General features: G+C 43.0%; 1 protein-coding gene across 9 annotated transcripts in view; it reads right to left on the bottom strand.

Annotated features, from left to right (window-relative positions):
* Window positions 1-14,248, bottom strand: part of KANSL1L (KAT8 regulatory NSL complex subunit 1 like) — a 66,830-nt gene extending 52,582 nt beyond the window's left edge. For 6 of the 9 annotated variants that reach the window (XR_012623869.1, XM_074829709.1, XM_074829713.1 and 3 more), the window contains exons 1-2: window positions 14,158-14,247; window positions 6,082-7,199 (exon numbers count right to left, since the gene is read on the bottom strand). Coding sequence is in view for 8 of the 9 variants with exons in the window: in XM_074829709.1 (XP_074685810.1) it covers window positions 6,082-7,169 (1,088 nt within the window). In the remaining variant the exon portion in view is untranslated. Of the gene's footprint in view, window positions 1-6,081; window positions 7,200-8,867; window positions 9,033-14,157 lie in introns of those variants that run through there. The other 3 variants (XM_074829716.1, XM_074829711.1, XM_074829714.1) reach the window with 3 other exon arrangements.
* Between the last annotated feature and the right edge of the window lie 342 nt (window positions 14,249-14,590).

Raw genomic sequence — 14,590 nt, forward strand, 5'->3', positions numbered from 1 at the left:
GCACACTTGTTATTTCATGTGAAAAGGAAAGCATTTAAATGATTTCCTGTATCAGGGGCCCACGTACATTGATTTTCAAAGGCACTGAATGTATCCCTTTGAAGTAGATTCTTACGAAATCAATGTTATCTGTAAAGTGAAATAATGCTGCCCTCGCTTTACACGATGTTATGAAGACAGTTGCTGTTTGTAAACAAATCTTTTAATTAAAACAAACACATTTCATGGCTTAGCAAAAGAAAAAAGCTTGCCATAAAACACTGATTAATCAGCAGTTGACATCAAGCACCAAACTCTTCTTATCTAGCATTTAATTATGCACATGAGGTTATCATGTATATACATGAGTCTGATTATTAGATTTTTGTATTCTACTATACTATGTTGACTGTGTATTAAAGTGTCATTTGGAAGAGTAATGCCAAGTTTTTATTTAATATGTGTTTAACACCTAACTCAAAAGCTTTAACATTCCTGGCTCTGAGATGCCCTTGCAGGTTACAACTTGTCAAACCTTCTGCCTTTCATTAAAACCTTTCAGTCTGCTTTCAGCAGCTGCAAAAATACTAATGTAATTACAGGTTAGAAATCAGGATCCTCACTCACAAGAACATTACTCTGGTATTGTGAGAAGGAAGTCTTGCTCAAAAGCAAGTTATTATTGCTGTACATGAGTCTCTAAAGAAAAACAGTAAATGCGTGTGGGACCCTAAAGAAGTTGTAAATCCATCTTGCGGAAATCCAACCAAGTGAGGTTGAATATATTCTGAAATAATACATGTATCCCTAGAGTGAAAACAGAAGGTAATATAAAGCTATCTTTTCTTTCATTCCCTGGTAACAATTCTCCTCCCACATCCTAGCGACAGGAGCCAAGAATTGGGAGAATGGAATTCATGAAAAAGCAATGTATAAAACATTTTGAAATCAGCATATTATTAGCACCTATGAATTTATACTTACTCAAAAGCCTTCACATTAATCCTCTATGCAAATAAGACATTTCCCGGACTTGTAAACTAAAAAGGTCTTAAAAACTGGAAACAATTGGGGTTTTGTGCTTAAGAAAAATGGAGAGCAGTATTTAGTCCTGGCAGACTCTCTTCCTCCCCGTCCCAAACCCAGGATTCAGTTCTCATATCAGGTATGAAGCAGAATTACAGCTCAGGGTGGAAAATCAGGACCTGACCTTGCAGAAACAAACAGCTTCCCCTTGTAACGTGGCTCAAAGACAGGCAACAAACGCCAGCCCTCAAGCAGTGCCTTCTATAGTGAGGCCTGCAGAACTGCATTGATGTTGCTCAATTAGCCATGAGAAAACATGCTAGGAAAAATGGAAAATAATCTAGAACAAACAGATTAGATCTGGAGATACCAGTCATAATATTTTCTTCCTTCCTGTATTCTCTCTGCCTTTCTGCCTCCCTCCCCACCAAGTATTTGTACTAAAAGCAGATTTCCAATCTTCTTTCCTTCCAACTAGCAATTTAACAGGGAAGGGGGGCAGAGGGAAGGAAAAAAAAGAAAGATTTACTATCTCTGCACATTCATTATAAAAGTTTCCAGGCACGATAAACCCTGTGGGCATGGAAAAATATAACAGTGCTTCTTCGTCAGGCTTGAGGTTGCTGGAGGATAATCAGTAAAACATGTCTTTCAAAAATCAGGGGAAAAGCATGAAAACATTTCAGAAGGAAAAAAAATCCCACCAAATGATGCAAAAAGACTGTATTCAGATGGGGGAAGGAGGACTGGGGAAACAGGGCACAGGACTTTTCACAAGTAGACAGAGCTACTTATTTCGCAGAAAAATCTACTGTAAGCAGCTTTTCTCTCTAGTCAATTAGGTACATGTATTACTATTTGATGAAGTGAGCAGCTGTGCCTTCGAAGAACCCCAGTGATGTATCGTTTGATTCTGGAAGATCATACACATAGTGCACATAGAAGAAAAACTCTGTACCTTGCAACTTTAAAGGTTTGCCAAATAACCACCTCAGCATCAGACTTCTTTGTGGTACACTGTAAACAACCAGAACTTCTAACCACATCAGGAACACACACAAAATACATGAATAAGGATGTGGACTTGGAGTGGAAGAAACAATACATAGCTCCCAGAAGCAGAGCTGCATTGCTGAAAAAACTTTGAGCTCACATCCTTCCCCAGTTCACCCTGTTTGAAACTTGTGACCATTTCTACAGATAATCTTCCATCCTCAGGAATCACAAGATGAACAAGTTCCAAGCAAACTCAGCTGGTGAAATGTTGTTCATGTTGCATTTCAAGTGGTTGACGTCAGTTGTGAATTGCTGACATCAGGAATCCTGACCAGCTTTTGATCAGCTCTTTTGATGCCCTCCTCAGGCCCTCTGTCCACTCTGGTTGCTAATGCCTACCAGTGAGCTAGCAAACAGCACCGAACATCTGCCTTTGAGAAGCCAGAAGGAAGTACTACCATATCCCCGGTGTAGTGTCTCGGGAATTTCTTCCACTGGAACAGTACTAGAATACACTACAAATTACTGATGGAAATTTAGTGCTTTGCCTAAGAAACCTTCCATGAAAACTGACAGGTTAAAGACATTCATGAGCTGACACTGGCAGCAAAATGACAAAATTCCTGAAAAGAGACAACTGTTTTTTCATATTTCTTTTTAGCAAATACTCAAAAGGACCAAATGTGTTTTGATTAAGCTCTTGAAGTGGGATGAGGCTTTCCAATTACTCTAGGAACTGGGGAAGTTCAGTAAGTACTGTGAATTGTCAGCCAGAAGAACTGCCTTCACCAGTAGACCAAGGATCTTTCTTGTCTTGAGGACAAGCACCTATGTAATGCACAAGGGATGAATAACGGTCTAAATATCTTGTAACAGCTATTTGCAACTAAACAACAAAGGTATTGAAATAGATGGATAAAGACAGTCTTACTCGGGACACAAAGCACTGAGATACAGCTCAGAAGAGCTTATGTCAACACTCATTGGGCAAAACTCTTTTCAGGATAATGAGAATGAACAGGTTCAAAATATTAAAAATAGCTCCAGGTTTTTTCCTACCGTGAAGAATTGGAGCCAGAATCAACTTCTCCCTCCTGATGGGAAACAGACTGTTCTCAGGTAAACACAGTAACTGCAGGTTCCTCCTGCCTTGCACATTGGATTGACACCTCCTCCCCCCCCCCCCCCCCCCAAAGGATAAAAAGCACCGAAGTCATGACAATGACCAGTCACCAGCATGATTATACCCTCAAGTTAAATGCAATCAGTATACTGTGATATAGGCAAAACCAAAATATTTTTCCCATTCATCACCACATTAATAGAACCTTATAACATCTAGAGTTAAATATTATGAAGAATATCACAGAGGAAGAGTCTTTCCAGGTCAGTAGATGTCTTCACTATGAAAAGTAAGTCACAGGTGAGGAAACAAATACTGTCTCACCCACATGATCACATTGTTTCTGGAAAGCACTAAGAGTCAATTCCCTAGGAGAGAAAGGCATTTCAAAGAATGTAAATCCACTTAGCAGAAATAAAAATGGATGTTAACTTTGCTTGTTTCTTTTGTCCAGGTGAAAGGCAATCCAAAGAGCCTTAAAGTGGTAAAGCTCAGGAAACAGCAAATCTCAGCAGCTGCACCAGTGAATAACTGATTTACCTTTGTCACCTAGAAGAAAAAGTACAGCCTTTCAGCCACAAAGACAAATCTTTGGAAAGATGGAGAAGTGAAGAAAACCCTTCCAAGCTGAAGATAATGATAAATTCAAGTAAGAGACAGCCTGTCCTCCCTGCAGTGTTAATTCAAGCATTGCCTCAGCCTATGCACACTGCTTAAATTAGGTAGTACTTTAACTCTGAGCTTGCTGGCCCAGCAGCACAGTTCAAGCCCCAGTGATTCGTGCACTGCCAATGCAGCAAAGCCTTAGCTAACGCACATCGCTAACCTCGTCACACTGCTGCTTGACTGCCGTTCAATGGTAAGATCATAAAAAAGGGAGGGAAAAAAAACAACCCACAAATAAAGGCTTGCACTGAGTCAGACTAGAGATGACCTACCCAGTCTCCTGCCTCTCAGCAGTGGTCAAGATAACAGTCTTCCAACAGGGCAGGCATGGAGGGAGCAGTGCTTCTCCAGAATGCTCCCTCAGCTGCCAGCAACAGCAGCTTGGGGATTTCCTGAGCCAAAGGTGGTGTCTTTGTACTTAATAATCCTCTGTGGATTTTTTTTTGTCAGCGCAGCAAAACAAACTGAGTAAGCCTTAAGTGGAAAGATAACTTCAGGAATTCAAAAGCCACAAGAAGAAGTAAAGGTAAAGGACTGGCAGGCAGAGTTGGAAACTTGACTGTCCCTGGCAAGAAGAAAAAAAGAAAACCCTCACACAGAACTTCAGTCCAAGTTTTACATTATCCACTACCCTTTGAGAATCAAGAGTTTCTCATCAGTTTTTCTTTTTCAGTTCATGTAATCACAAGATAAGAATCCTAGAGGCAGAGGTATTACTCAGGAGTTCAAACGTATCAGCTAGGAGAAGAATGCAGATTCTCCAATTCTGGGAAGAGCCAAAAATGCTGGGCTTTCATTAAAATATTTCAAAAGCAGAATAATTCTTTTGCAAACTCAAATATTTATTCAAATTATTTATTCAAATATTTAAGGTGATCCTAAATGAGTTGACAAGCCATTATGCTTTGGTTGGACTTCAGTACAGTATTTAACATTCTGACAATATGTAAAAGAAAATGAAAACTAGTTTTTAGTTTGCACTTTTTCCTCCTCTCTGTTTTCCAGGCCTACTGAGTTTAACAAAAAGCACCAGCGATTTGATACAACCATGCTATACTGAAGCTTTCCTAACTGAAGCTATAAACACGTAACAGGGCACAGCTCTTTTCTAATTGAAGATGAAGCTTCCTTGACGTCATCTGAACATTATGCTTTTCAAGAAACAGATCGAGAAATACAAATTTTTAAATATTTATTTTTCCTCAAACACCAGTGTCACTCTTAATGCTTTCTAGACACTCCCTAACAGCTGAAAGCATAAGATCAGGAAACACAAAACCAGTCCTGACTTTAAGTGCTAGAAATGTAGGTGCCATGAAGCTCCTACCAAGCTGCTGTGTTTGTGTGAAGCTCTATTCCGTGTGTCACTGTCCTGACTATTACATCCCAACAGACCTTAACACATACTCTTCTCTCCAGCTGTAGGAAGGGGAAAGCTGCTGTCCTTTCACCACTTTCTAAAATTTCTTGACCATAGAGATTGTGTTAAGTGCAGCAAGGTAGGGGGAAAAAAAAAAAAAAAAGAAAAAAAGAGGCTGTACCACCATCAGGGAACAATTTTACTATCTACTTCTCTTACCCACCACTGATTTCTAAAGCTACTATATTTTGTATGGACAGGATCCTGTCAATTCAAGACAGCATTAGTTAATTATATTAATTTCTCTCCGTTTCTTCTTGAAAAAGATACCAGCAACAATAAAAACACCACTGTTAGTTTCATTCGCAGTAGCAGGACAACTTCAGTAAATAAATTAACATTTTAAAAATTATAATTCAAAGAACCAAACTTTTTCAATATGCAACCCCCAAATACTGGATGGCTTGACACCTGCATCAGATGATAATTTTTACTCTTTATCACATCACAGTGGATTTCAAGATCTTAACATGGACTAATTCTCAATAACTCCAGAATAAAATTAAAATTATTTTCACACCGGCCAAAAATATAATTTACAGCACTGCTATCGCTATTTGATTTACAGCACCATCCGAGTATTGAATAATTAGAGCAGTACTAATGTAATGCAAACTGAGAGAGTGCAGTACCAGATCTAGCTCTCTACAATCTAGTAAAGTAACTGTTCCTTAAATGCTCTAATTAGGAGAAGTTCTTACTTTCTGTCTGGCCCCTGCCAAACCTAGCTCACACAGGCAGTCCTGCTGATTTCAGCAGGACTATCTATTGAGTGAGGTTACTCACACAAGAAGGAATCTGCAGGTCTAGACCCTTCCATCTTGATTTATAAGCATGAAGCACATGAGTCTAGCAGGAATTTAACACTTACGCTTCCACAGTTGTTCTTACAGTCTGTTCCTCACCATCTTCATCTGAGCTGCTACATGTTGCATCAGAGTCCAGATCCTTCTCCACGCGAGACAGCAGCCCTCCAGTTGAAAGTGCAAACCCCCGGATTTCACCTGGTGCAACGCTAACTCCATTCTGGACGTCCGTACTTGAACTACTCTCCAAAGTAGTTGTGTTGTTTTCTGGCCAACCTTCAGTGCACCTGAGGGAGCTACTGCTCAAAAATCTGGCTGGCTCATGGAAAACCTTCATTCTTTGTAGCTGATGTTTCACAAAACATTTCAGCTGCTGATCACAGTGTTTGATAACATGCTTTGCCAGGAGCATTTGTAAACGTTTCTGAGTTCTTTTGGCGCGACTGATTTCCATTTGTTGCTTAGTGACACACTGGAGTAAGCGAGCATACACCTCCTCCGGGGTGCAGCTCAAAATCCCTTCTGAAGGCCCGTGAAGAATTTGGTGTAATAAATCCCCTTTTATTGTTTCAGCGCAGACTTCCAAAGCCCTACCCAAAAAACCATTCTTCTTGTACCATTTACCATTTAAAAGCTGCATTTCTTCTGCATTACTGGATTCGGTTACATTTGAATCCAAAAGTCTCTGCGTTTCTGCCAAATTCGGAGATGTGGTCTCTGAAAATGTTTCCCCTTTGACCTGTTCCTCAGGTTCTGAATGACTGATTTGACCAAATGATGTGTCAGCACCATTATGTAATGAATTTCTCATCTTGGAGCAGTTGGGCTCTCCCGCTTTCATTTGCTTACTGGTTTTGTTGCTAAACGCAGAATTTGTACTCATTAACAAAACAGACTGATAGCACTTGGAGGAGGGTGGAGAACCAAAACGCTGCACACTGAAGATATCATTCCTGAGGCTGGGCTCAGCAGTGGGGAACCCCAGGACTGAGCAAGTAATCTGTGCGATGGAGTCCTCTTTTATCTTCTCTTCCACTGCTCTGGAATTTTCCATGCACAAAGCTGTATCAGACTCCATAGCTCTAGAGGACAAAGAAGGTGACAAGTGGATACCATGACCTTTTGTTGCTGCCTCTCTGAGGGCTGGTGTCATTATAGCTACGGTAGGTAGTTTACAGCAAACCTGAAAATAACATGGGCCATGTAAATTTTCTCGTTTTCATGACATGGTACAAATATAACTCTGTCAGATATTTAATTTCAACATTTTAACATTATTCAAAGATTCCATAAAAAAGGACTTTATCTGAAGAACACAAATAGACTACGCTCCCTCCCAAGTCAAACAAGAACACTCTTTCTGGCTTTTTCTTTATTTCATTCAGAGGTTGTTCCATGTGCAATGGAAGCCTCTACCTCTCAGGGGAGTAAGCGTTCATACCTCATTGCATTTCTGATCCTATCAGTCTGAGAAATAAGGCTCACAAAGTTCAAGACTGTCATCTAACCTTGCCCAAACTGAAAAACATGACCATAAGTCATGTGACTGGAAGGATGCATTTTAAAATATGCATGCAAGTGTATACATATACATGTATATGTATATGCACACACACAGAGACTCACATCTACACATTCCCACCCCAGACCTCTGGCTGGATTTTATTTTAATCTGCTCTGGAGAGAAGTTACTTTTTGAGCTGCATTTGGTTTTTGTTCAAGTGGGGTTTTTTAATATTTAAATGAGTCAACATCAACAGTATAACAGAAATGGGAGTTCTGCAGCTACCTATTACAAGTTCCACAAAGCAGAACACCTACCACATGATGAAACACTCTGAAATAAACTCAGTGACACTATTGGGAGAAATATATTTAATGTAAATCTATATGAAGCAAGCATTTAACTAATTAATTGAGTATATATTCTCACAAATACACTTTAGAAGCCAATCATCAAGGCTAATGCTTTAAAAACAGAGAACTGTTAAATTCTAAATGTTTCCTAAAAAAAAAAACTTCCCCTGTGCCTTTGCATCCAGTTCTTTATTCATCAGGCACTACCTGCATAATACAAACACAATATTCTTTGGTAACACTTTGAGTAAAGACAAACAGTTTTCCTTTACAAACCCTTTTGCCTGTGGCTTGCCATAGCTTAGACAAAGGGTTCCCAAACTTTGGGATCAAAAGACCAGTGTCAACCTTCACCACTCCCTGTCAGCAGCTAAAAGGCCATGTGTCACACTGGATCTATCCCACAGCTTACAGAGGAGGAATGACTGCCTTGCACTGTACTTTCAGCTTTGTTTAGGGTATGGTTAAATAAACCCAGTGAAGGATTTAACTGAATGTGGCCTGCAGAAGCCTGGAAGATAAGCAACTCTCAGTTCTTCATTAAAAAGCTAGAGACAAAACCAGAAACAGTAAGAGAGTACTAACAAAAGTGAGTGTAGCACAGTAATTCCACAGTAAATTCTCTGTTTAACCGGTGTACTAGTTGAGCAGCATTTCCACTGCCCTCCTTTTAATGTCTTCAGTTTCTTTGATCTCCACAGCAACTGCCTAGCTCAGCAATTTTCAATGCACAGATCCCATAAGGGGTCAACGATTCTGAGACTGCCACGTAGGGATCTTAAGAAAAGCAAACTCCCTCTCTGAAGCCTTAGCCTGTTTGTAACTACAGGTTTTTTTATGTTGAAGGTGCAAACATTAAAAGGAGATGTGGAAACCTAAGGAGCTGAGAAGTACCAGTCTGGATATTTTCTCTTTAACCCTCAAAACATGAAGAAAAACAGAAAGAGCCACATACTCTACTACTGCCTTAACACTCTCCGTATGCTTTATTTACCTTTCATTGCTCCACGTATACTTCAACCACGAGGTTTTCATCTCTGTGCAACCAGCATCACAGGGACCAGGTTTGGTGGTCCTAATGCTAATTCTAAACAATACGATAAAAGTCCCCAGGATTTTAACGTTTATCAACGAGCCAAGAACTTCAGACTACAAAGGAATTCAGCACAAAGTCCTCCCCCAGTGGCCAGCCATTCAGTAAGAGTCCTGTTCCTAGGATCAGACAGGGAAATGCACTGATGAGAGCTGGAGCCCCAAACTGCAACGGCTCCGGTGACTTCGCAATGCTCTCAGCATCTGGCTGACTCGTGGCTTTGTGTCTTTCCACTCTTGTAAGAGCTAGCAGGTACAAGAATTTTTAAATTCAAAGGAGTATGGATTCAGACACCTATGCCCCCACCCCCCCTGCATATGGCAAATAACTACAGTAAGTCAAAGTGATTTAGCATGACTAAAACATAATGGGGAGAGAACTGAAGCCCACACTTTCTCTGTGGGGTTACTATGAACTCAAGGGAGTCCCCATGTTAGCTCTGTCCCAGGGAACTCCCAGAAGCTCTCTCAGAAGAACGCTGTCAGCCTGGTATCTACATAGACTGAGCAATGAGTTTATAACTGCTCCAACTTCACCATCTACCTTCCTTAGCTCGAGTGGTTTAACAGTCATAGATTGCTACTCCTGAAAGCTGGGAAACGTCCACACACAGTAGAGCTGCTGCTCAAGCAAACAAGAAGTTTGCAGATGTGTATCTCATACCTATATGATGGAGGCTATACAAAACACTGGCAGCACAAAATTTTCAGAGTGCTGTGTTTTAACTTGATCATATTCCCTCAAATACTACCTACCCTTCTGGTACGGTTTCAAATTTCCTAAATTGCAATGAATACCATTAGGAAAGTATTTTAACTTTTTTTTTTTTTTTTTGAGTTTGGGGATTCTTTTAGGGGAAAGAGGGGAAGAAACCAAAGTACCCTCAAATTGAACCACAAACATTAAACTAAAGAGCACTGACAAGCCACTAACTAATTAAGAGCTCCTGACAGAAGACACTTCAATTACAATATAGCTAAAAAAACAAATAAAATTTTAGCTTCTGAAGAAAGAAATTGCTCAATTAACCCCTTACCCAGCAACTTGCAAACTTCACACAATGTTTCTGCCCTGAAGAGAGTCATGTGAGAAACTTCATGTGTGTTCCTCTTATTTCAGTGACATCAAAAAGACTTTATAAAAGCTGGTACTGTCCCAGTCTCCAGTCTTTGGCATTTCTCCAAGAAGTTCACATACACACACACCCCCCCAAAAAGTCATTGGTATATCGAGCAAAACAAGTTATCAGATGCAAAAATATTAAAAACGAATTTTAGTACAAGTACTTGGCTCGACGAGAATTGTACAATTTTCATTTTGACATGTTTTATTTCATTTTGGCACAAAGCAGCAAAAATAATTTCACTCCACCCTTACTGCAAGTGAGTTTCCAGAGCCAAACCTATTATCTTCGGGGGGGGGGGGGGGGGGGGCGGGGGGTAAAGTGCAGAGGGAGGGAAGACAAGTACTGCAACATGGCATTCAGGAAGAGTCTGTATTTTCATTCTGGGAAAAGCTTTTTCTGTCATAGGTAAAGCATTTTAAGGATTTTTTCCATTGTGTACTACTTGAGGTTTCAAAACCAGAACAGCTGAAATGCTACTAAACTGGCAAACAGTTTGCTTTTCATCTGCTGAATACACACTTCACTTGAAAGACTAAAAAGTATTGTAAAAAAGAAAAGCTGATGTAAAATGAGTACCGGGGAAGGGAACAAACAAGCACCAGACACGCATAGTATAGCAACTGATGTTTAAAGTGACTTTCTGCTTATCCCCCACCTAATGCCTTAATTACCCAGGAGGATATAGCCAGGAGCTGCAGTTTACCACAGCCCCAGCGCTCCCCACGCCCGCACCCAGCTCCCTCCTCTCACCACTGCTACAGGTCCCTAATCCCTCAATGACCCCGGCTCCTCCCCCGCTCCGCTACCTCTGCTTATTTCTTAGTCCTCACTCGACATTTCCGCGCTATGCCCTTCTCTACCACGCTTACCTCAACAAAATTTGTCTAAATCCTGAAACTAGTGTCTTCACGTTGGTGATCAGCAGCACCCTATTAAAATAAGCACAACAAAACCCAACCACAAACCTGCCTGCACACAGGGTGGCATTCCCTTCCCAGCTTCTGTTTATAGTCCTTTCACTTTTTGACTCTTCCCCCACTTGCATAACACTATCGCTTTTGTTACACAACACTAGAGACAATGTTTTGGGGGATTTTTGCTTGGGGGGAGGATTGCTTTGTCTTTTAGTGGGTTTTTTGTTTGTGATCGTTTAGTTTTCAATGATAATAAAACCCCATTTGCATGAGGGTTTGTAAGGCTCCTCTGTACCAGCCTTCTCTCCTTGTAAATTGAATTGTCTTTTGCCATCCCAAACACCTGAAACTTTTTTGTTAATTATGAGATTCCTGGACAACAGGAGATTTTTACATTTACTGTTTTCTTTTGTTTTCAAACTCAGGGGCCTACAAATAACATTTCAAATTAATACAGCTGTTTCCAGTTTATTCATAGATTAAGGGTGTTTCAGGTAAGCAAACTTCCAATGTTTATTCCTTGTCTAGAAGGCATTTCAAAAGCAAAGCGAAGTCACTGGCAGCAAACGGCATCTGGTGAAACATCCGAAATTAAGCTCAGCAAGACTGTTCAGGAATACTGTATTTCAAACTGACAAGAGCTGCTTTAAGGCCTCTTAAAGAAAACCTGCAGGAGAGATGGCAGCTACATGAGCCAGCTTGATCTGCCTACAACACAACTGACAAAACCCGGTTTCCTAAGGCTTTGCGTTGTTTGCCCCATAATCCCTAGCTCCTCTTGGACAGCCTTCCCGATAATCGCTGGACAAAAATAAAGCGGTGCTCTGTCAGACAGGCACTACTGCGGCGCTGCCTGAGCCGTGCCGCCGGGCCCGACAGCCACTGCCGAGCTGAGCGTGCAGGAGCTGCCTTCCGCCGGCTTCTCCAAGCCTTGCCTGGTGGGAGGCACCCACTCGGGGCATACTTTACCCACCTCTCCCAGTTTTCACAAAACTTACGGGATCATAATAATTTCTAAGAATAGAGAGAACGCCTCAATGACATAATCTGCATTTTCTCACAGAATAGTTTGCAGCAGTGACTGCAAGAGATATTAGTCCCACTGGGTATGTCCTGGTTACGAGTATGAAAGAAAAAGGAAAGAGGTCCATATTTAACACAACTGGGACTAGCCTTTAAGAAAAAAAAAAAAAAAATCACCTCAGTAGGCAGTTTTTGTTTTCAGTTCAAAAGCAGCCCAGTTACTCATGATGAGTATTTAAGCATTTTAGTATTTTGTTCTATTAATAGATTGAAAAAAAAAAACCAACCCAAAACCAAACAGGATTATGTGGGGAGTCTCAGCTTTCAGCAGCACTCACTGTGCAGGCAGTACTAGATAGATAAAACTGCAAACTTCAGTGTTTTGCGCTCCCCAGAAGATATAAGCACAAATTCCTCCTCTTTGAAAAAAACCCCGAAACACATGCACACCTAAAAAGGATCTCTCTTTGAGCAGTAAGAGAACTCAATTTAAGACAGACCACCCAAACAGTTTTAATCATAAAAAACATCAAAAAGGACACGCTTCAAGTGGAACTCATTAGTATTCATTTATGATAAAATCCATGACTCATTAAAATCTCTGAACAAGGTTGTTTTTCTTCTTCTTCATAACTGCTTCTGAACAGAGAATCATATATTATTTCCAAGTTTATTACTCTGCCGCTAATTCCTGTTCAGTCTATAATATCATACATTTGTAACGTAACATCTGAAGTCACTTTTAACATACGCTGAACACTTTTTGTAGTACATGACAGGTGCCTCTGTATGTAGGTCTTACACATGTCTCTAATATAAATATCTGTAATACTTTCATCTCCCCTGTAAGGTCCATATCAACATTTCAGTTATCCGTCCAAATTTTAGTCTTTGAAGAGAGGGCCATAAAACCTGCTCTTAAACAAGCCCCATTCAACTCTTAGACACTAATTAAGATGACTGGAATTTAAACTCCCCCAAACATTTACAGGATTTCACAATGTGGACCAATAAGGAAGGAAAGTCCTAGGGCACACAGACCAGCTTTCTGAGTCGATACACCTACTAGAATTATAACCATGCTTTATCCGGTTTGATTTTTAATATTTCCTTTTTATTAAATTAAGCAGAAAAGGAAGAGGAAGTGTCTACCCTTCGACAAAAAGCAGACTTCAGTTATTTGGTCATTGGATTTTAATTTTTTTCTTAAATTGCTTAGTTTGCTCCTCACTGCTGAGGAGTATCAAGTACCTCAGTGACCACTACGTTTTATTTTGGGAAATGCTTCAATATTGTGCAACCAGGGAGCTGATGCACAAAGTGGATTAAAAGACATGCTCAGGACCGCACAGGAAATCTCAACGAAGGCTGAGGGATGCACCTGGATCCAAGCTGCTGCCCAGAGCTTTGCTATCTACTTTATCTAAATTACTCAGTTTTATGAGTAAGTGCTCTGTGGTCTGGGAAGCCAGCTTGGTCAGGGTCACCCGAAGGCAAAGGAATCTGTGGCAATCTGTTCAGCTTGACTATCAGAGGCAAGTTTTAACCCAGGAATTAAAAAAAAAAAAAAATCATCACACACGCAGGCTAAAAGCTTTCTACTCATCTACTGACCCAAACATTAGAAACCAGAGGAACAAGGCAGCACGACACCATGTGCCTACTCCTCCGCGCAGCTGGCAAGCTGGCGATACACGCACCCCGCGGATCGCCCGCACGGCGGGGCACGGCCAGCCCGGCAGCTCCCACGGCGGGGGCGCGGGGAGGACGCGAGAACGCCCACGGGCGCTCCAGGCGGACCCGGTGGAGGCGGACAACGGCCCGGCACTGCCGCCCCGCCCCCGCCCCGCGATCCCGCCCCCGCCGGCCCGGCCCCGCCCCGCGCCCAGACCGTTAGCCCCCCCCGCCCCGCCCCGCCCCCACCCTAGTCTCCTCCTCGCGCGTGCGCGCCAGCGCTCGGCGGCGGCGCCACAGCCGCTCCCGCCGCGGGAACCAGCCGCCGCCCGGCCCCGGTTTCTACCCCCCCCCCCCCCCCCGCCTCAGCGCCGCGCTCCCCGCCGGCGCGCAGCGACGGTCGGCCGCCGGCCTCGCCGCTCCCCCCGGCTGCCCCGCGAAGCCCCGCGCTTGCCTCCGCCCGCCGGCTTCTCCACAGCGGCGCTGCCGCCTCCAACCCGCGCGGCGCGGCGCCCGGCGCGGCTCCCACTGCCGCTGTTGAAGAGTCCGCGCCCAGCTAAAGCGCAGCTCGGCGGGCGGGGCGGGGCCTCCCCGCGCAGGGGGCGGGGCCCGCGCCGCTCAGGGGAGGAGCGCGGCCAATCCGACGCGCCCAGGGGCGAGGCTGGGCGCGGGGGCGGCCGCTCGCTATTGGCGGGGGCGCCTGACGCGGGCACGGCCCCCCTGCCGCGCGCGCGCCTCCGCGGGGCGCGGCGGGAGGGGGACGGCGGCGCGCGGAGCGGCGGCCCCTGTGCCGGCCGGGGCGCTGAGGGGACGCGGCGCCCGGCGGCGAAGAGATCAGCCCCGGGATGCGTAAATAATTAAAAAAAGGCCCCAAAAGCCCTTTTAGC

This window comes from Strix aluco, chromosome 6, assembly GCF_031877795.1.
Source record: "Strix aluco isolate bStrAlu1 chromosome 6, bStrAlu1.hap1, whole genome shotgun sequence".
NCBI classification, from domain to species: domain Eukaryota; kingdom Metazoa; phylum Chordata; class Aves; order Strigiformes; family Strigidae; genus Strix; species Strix aluco.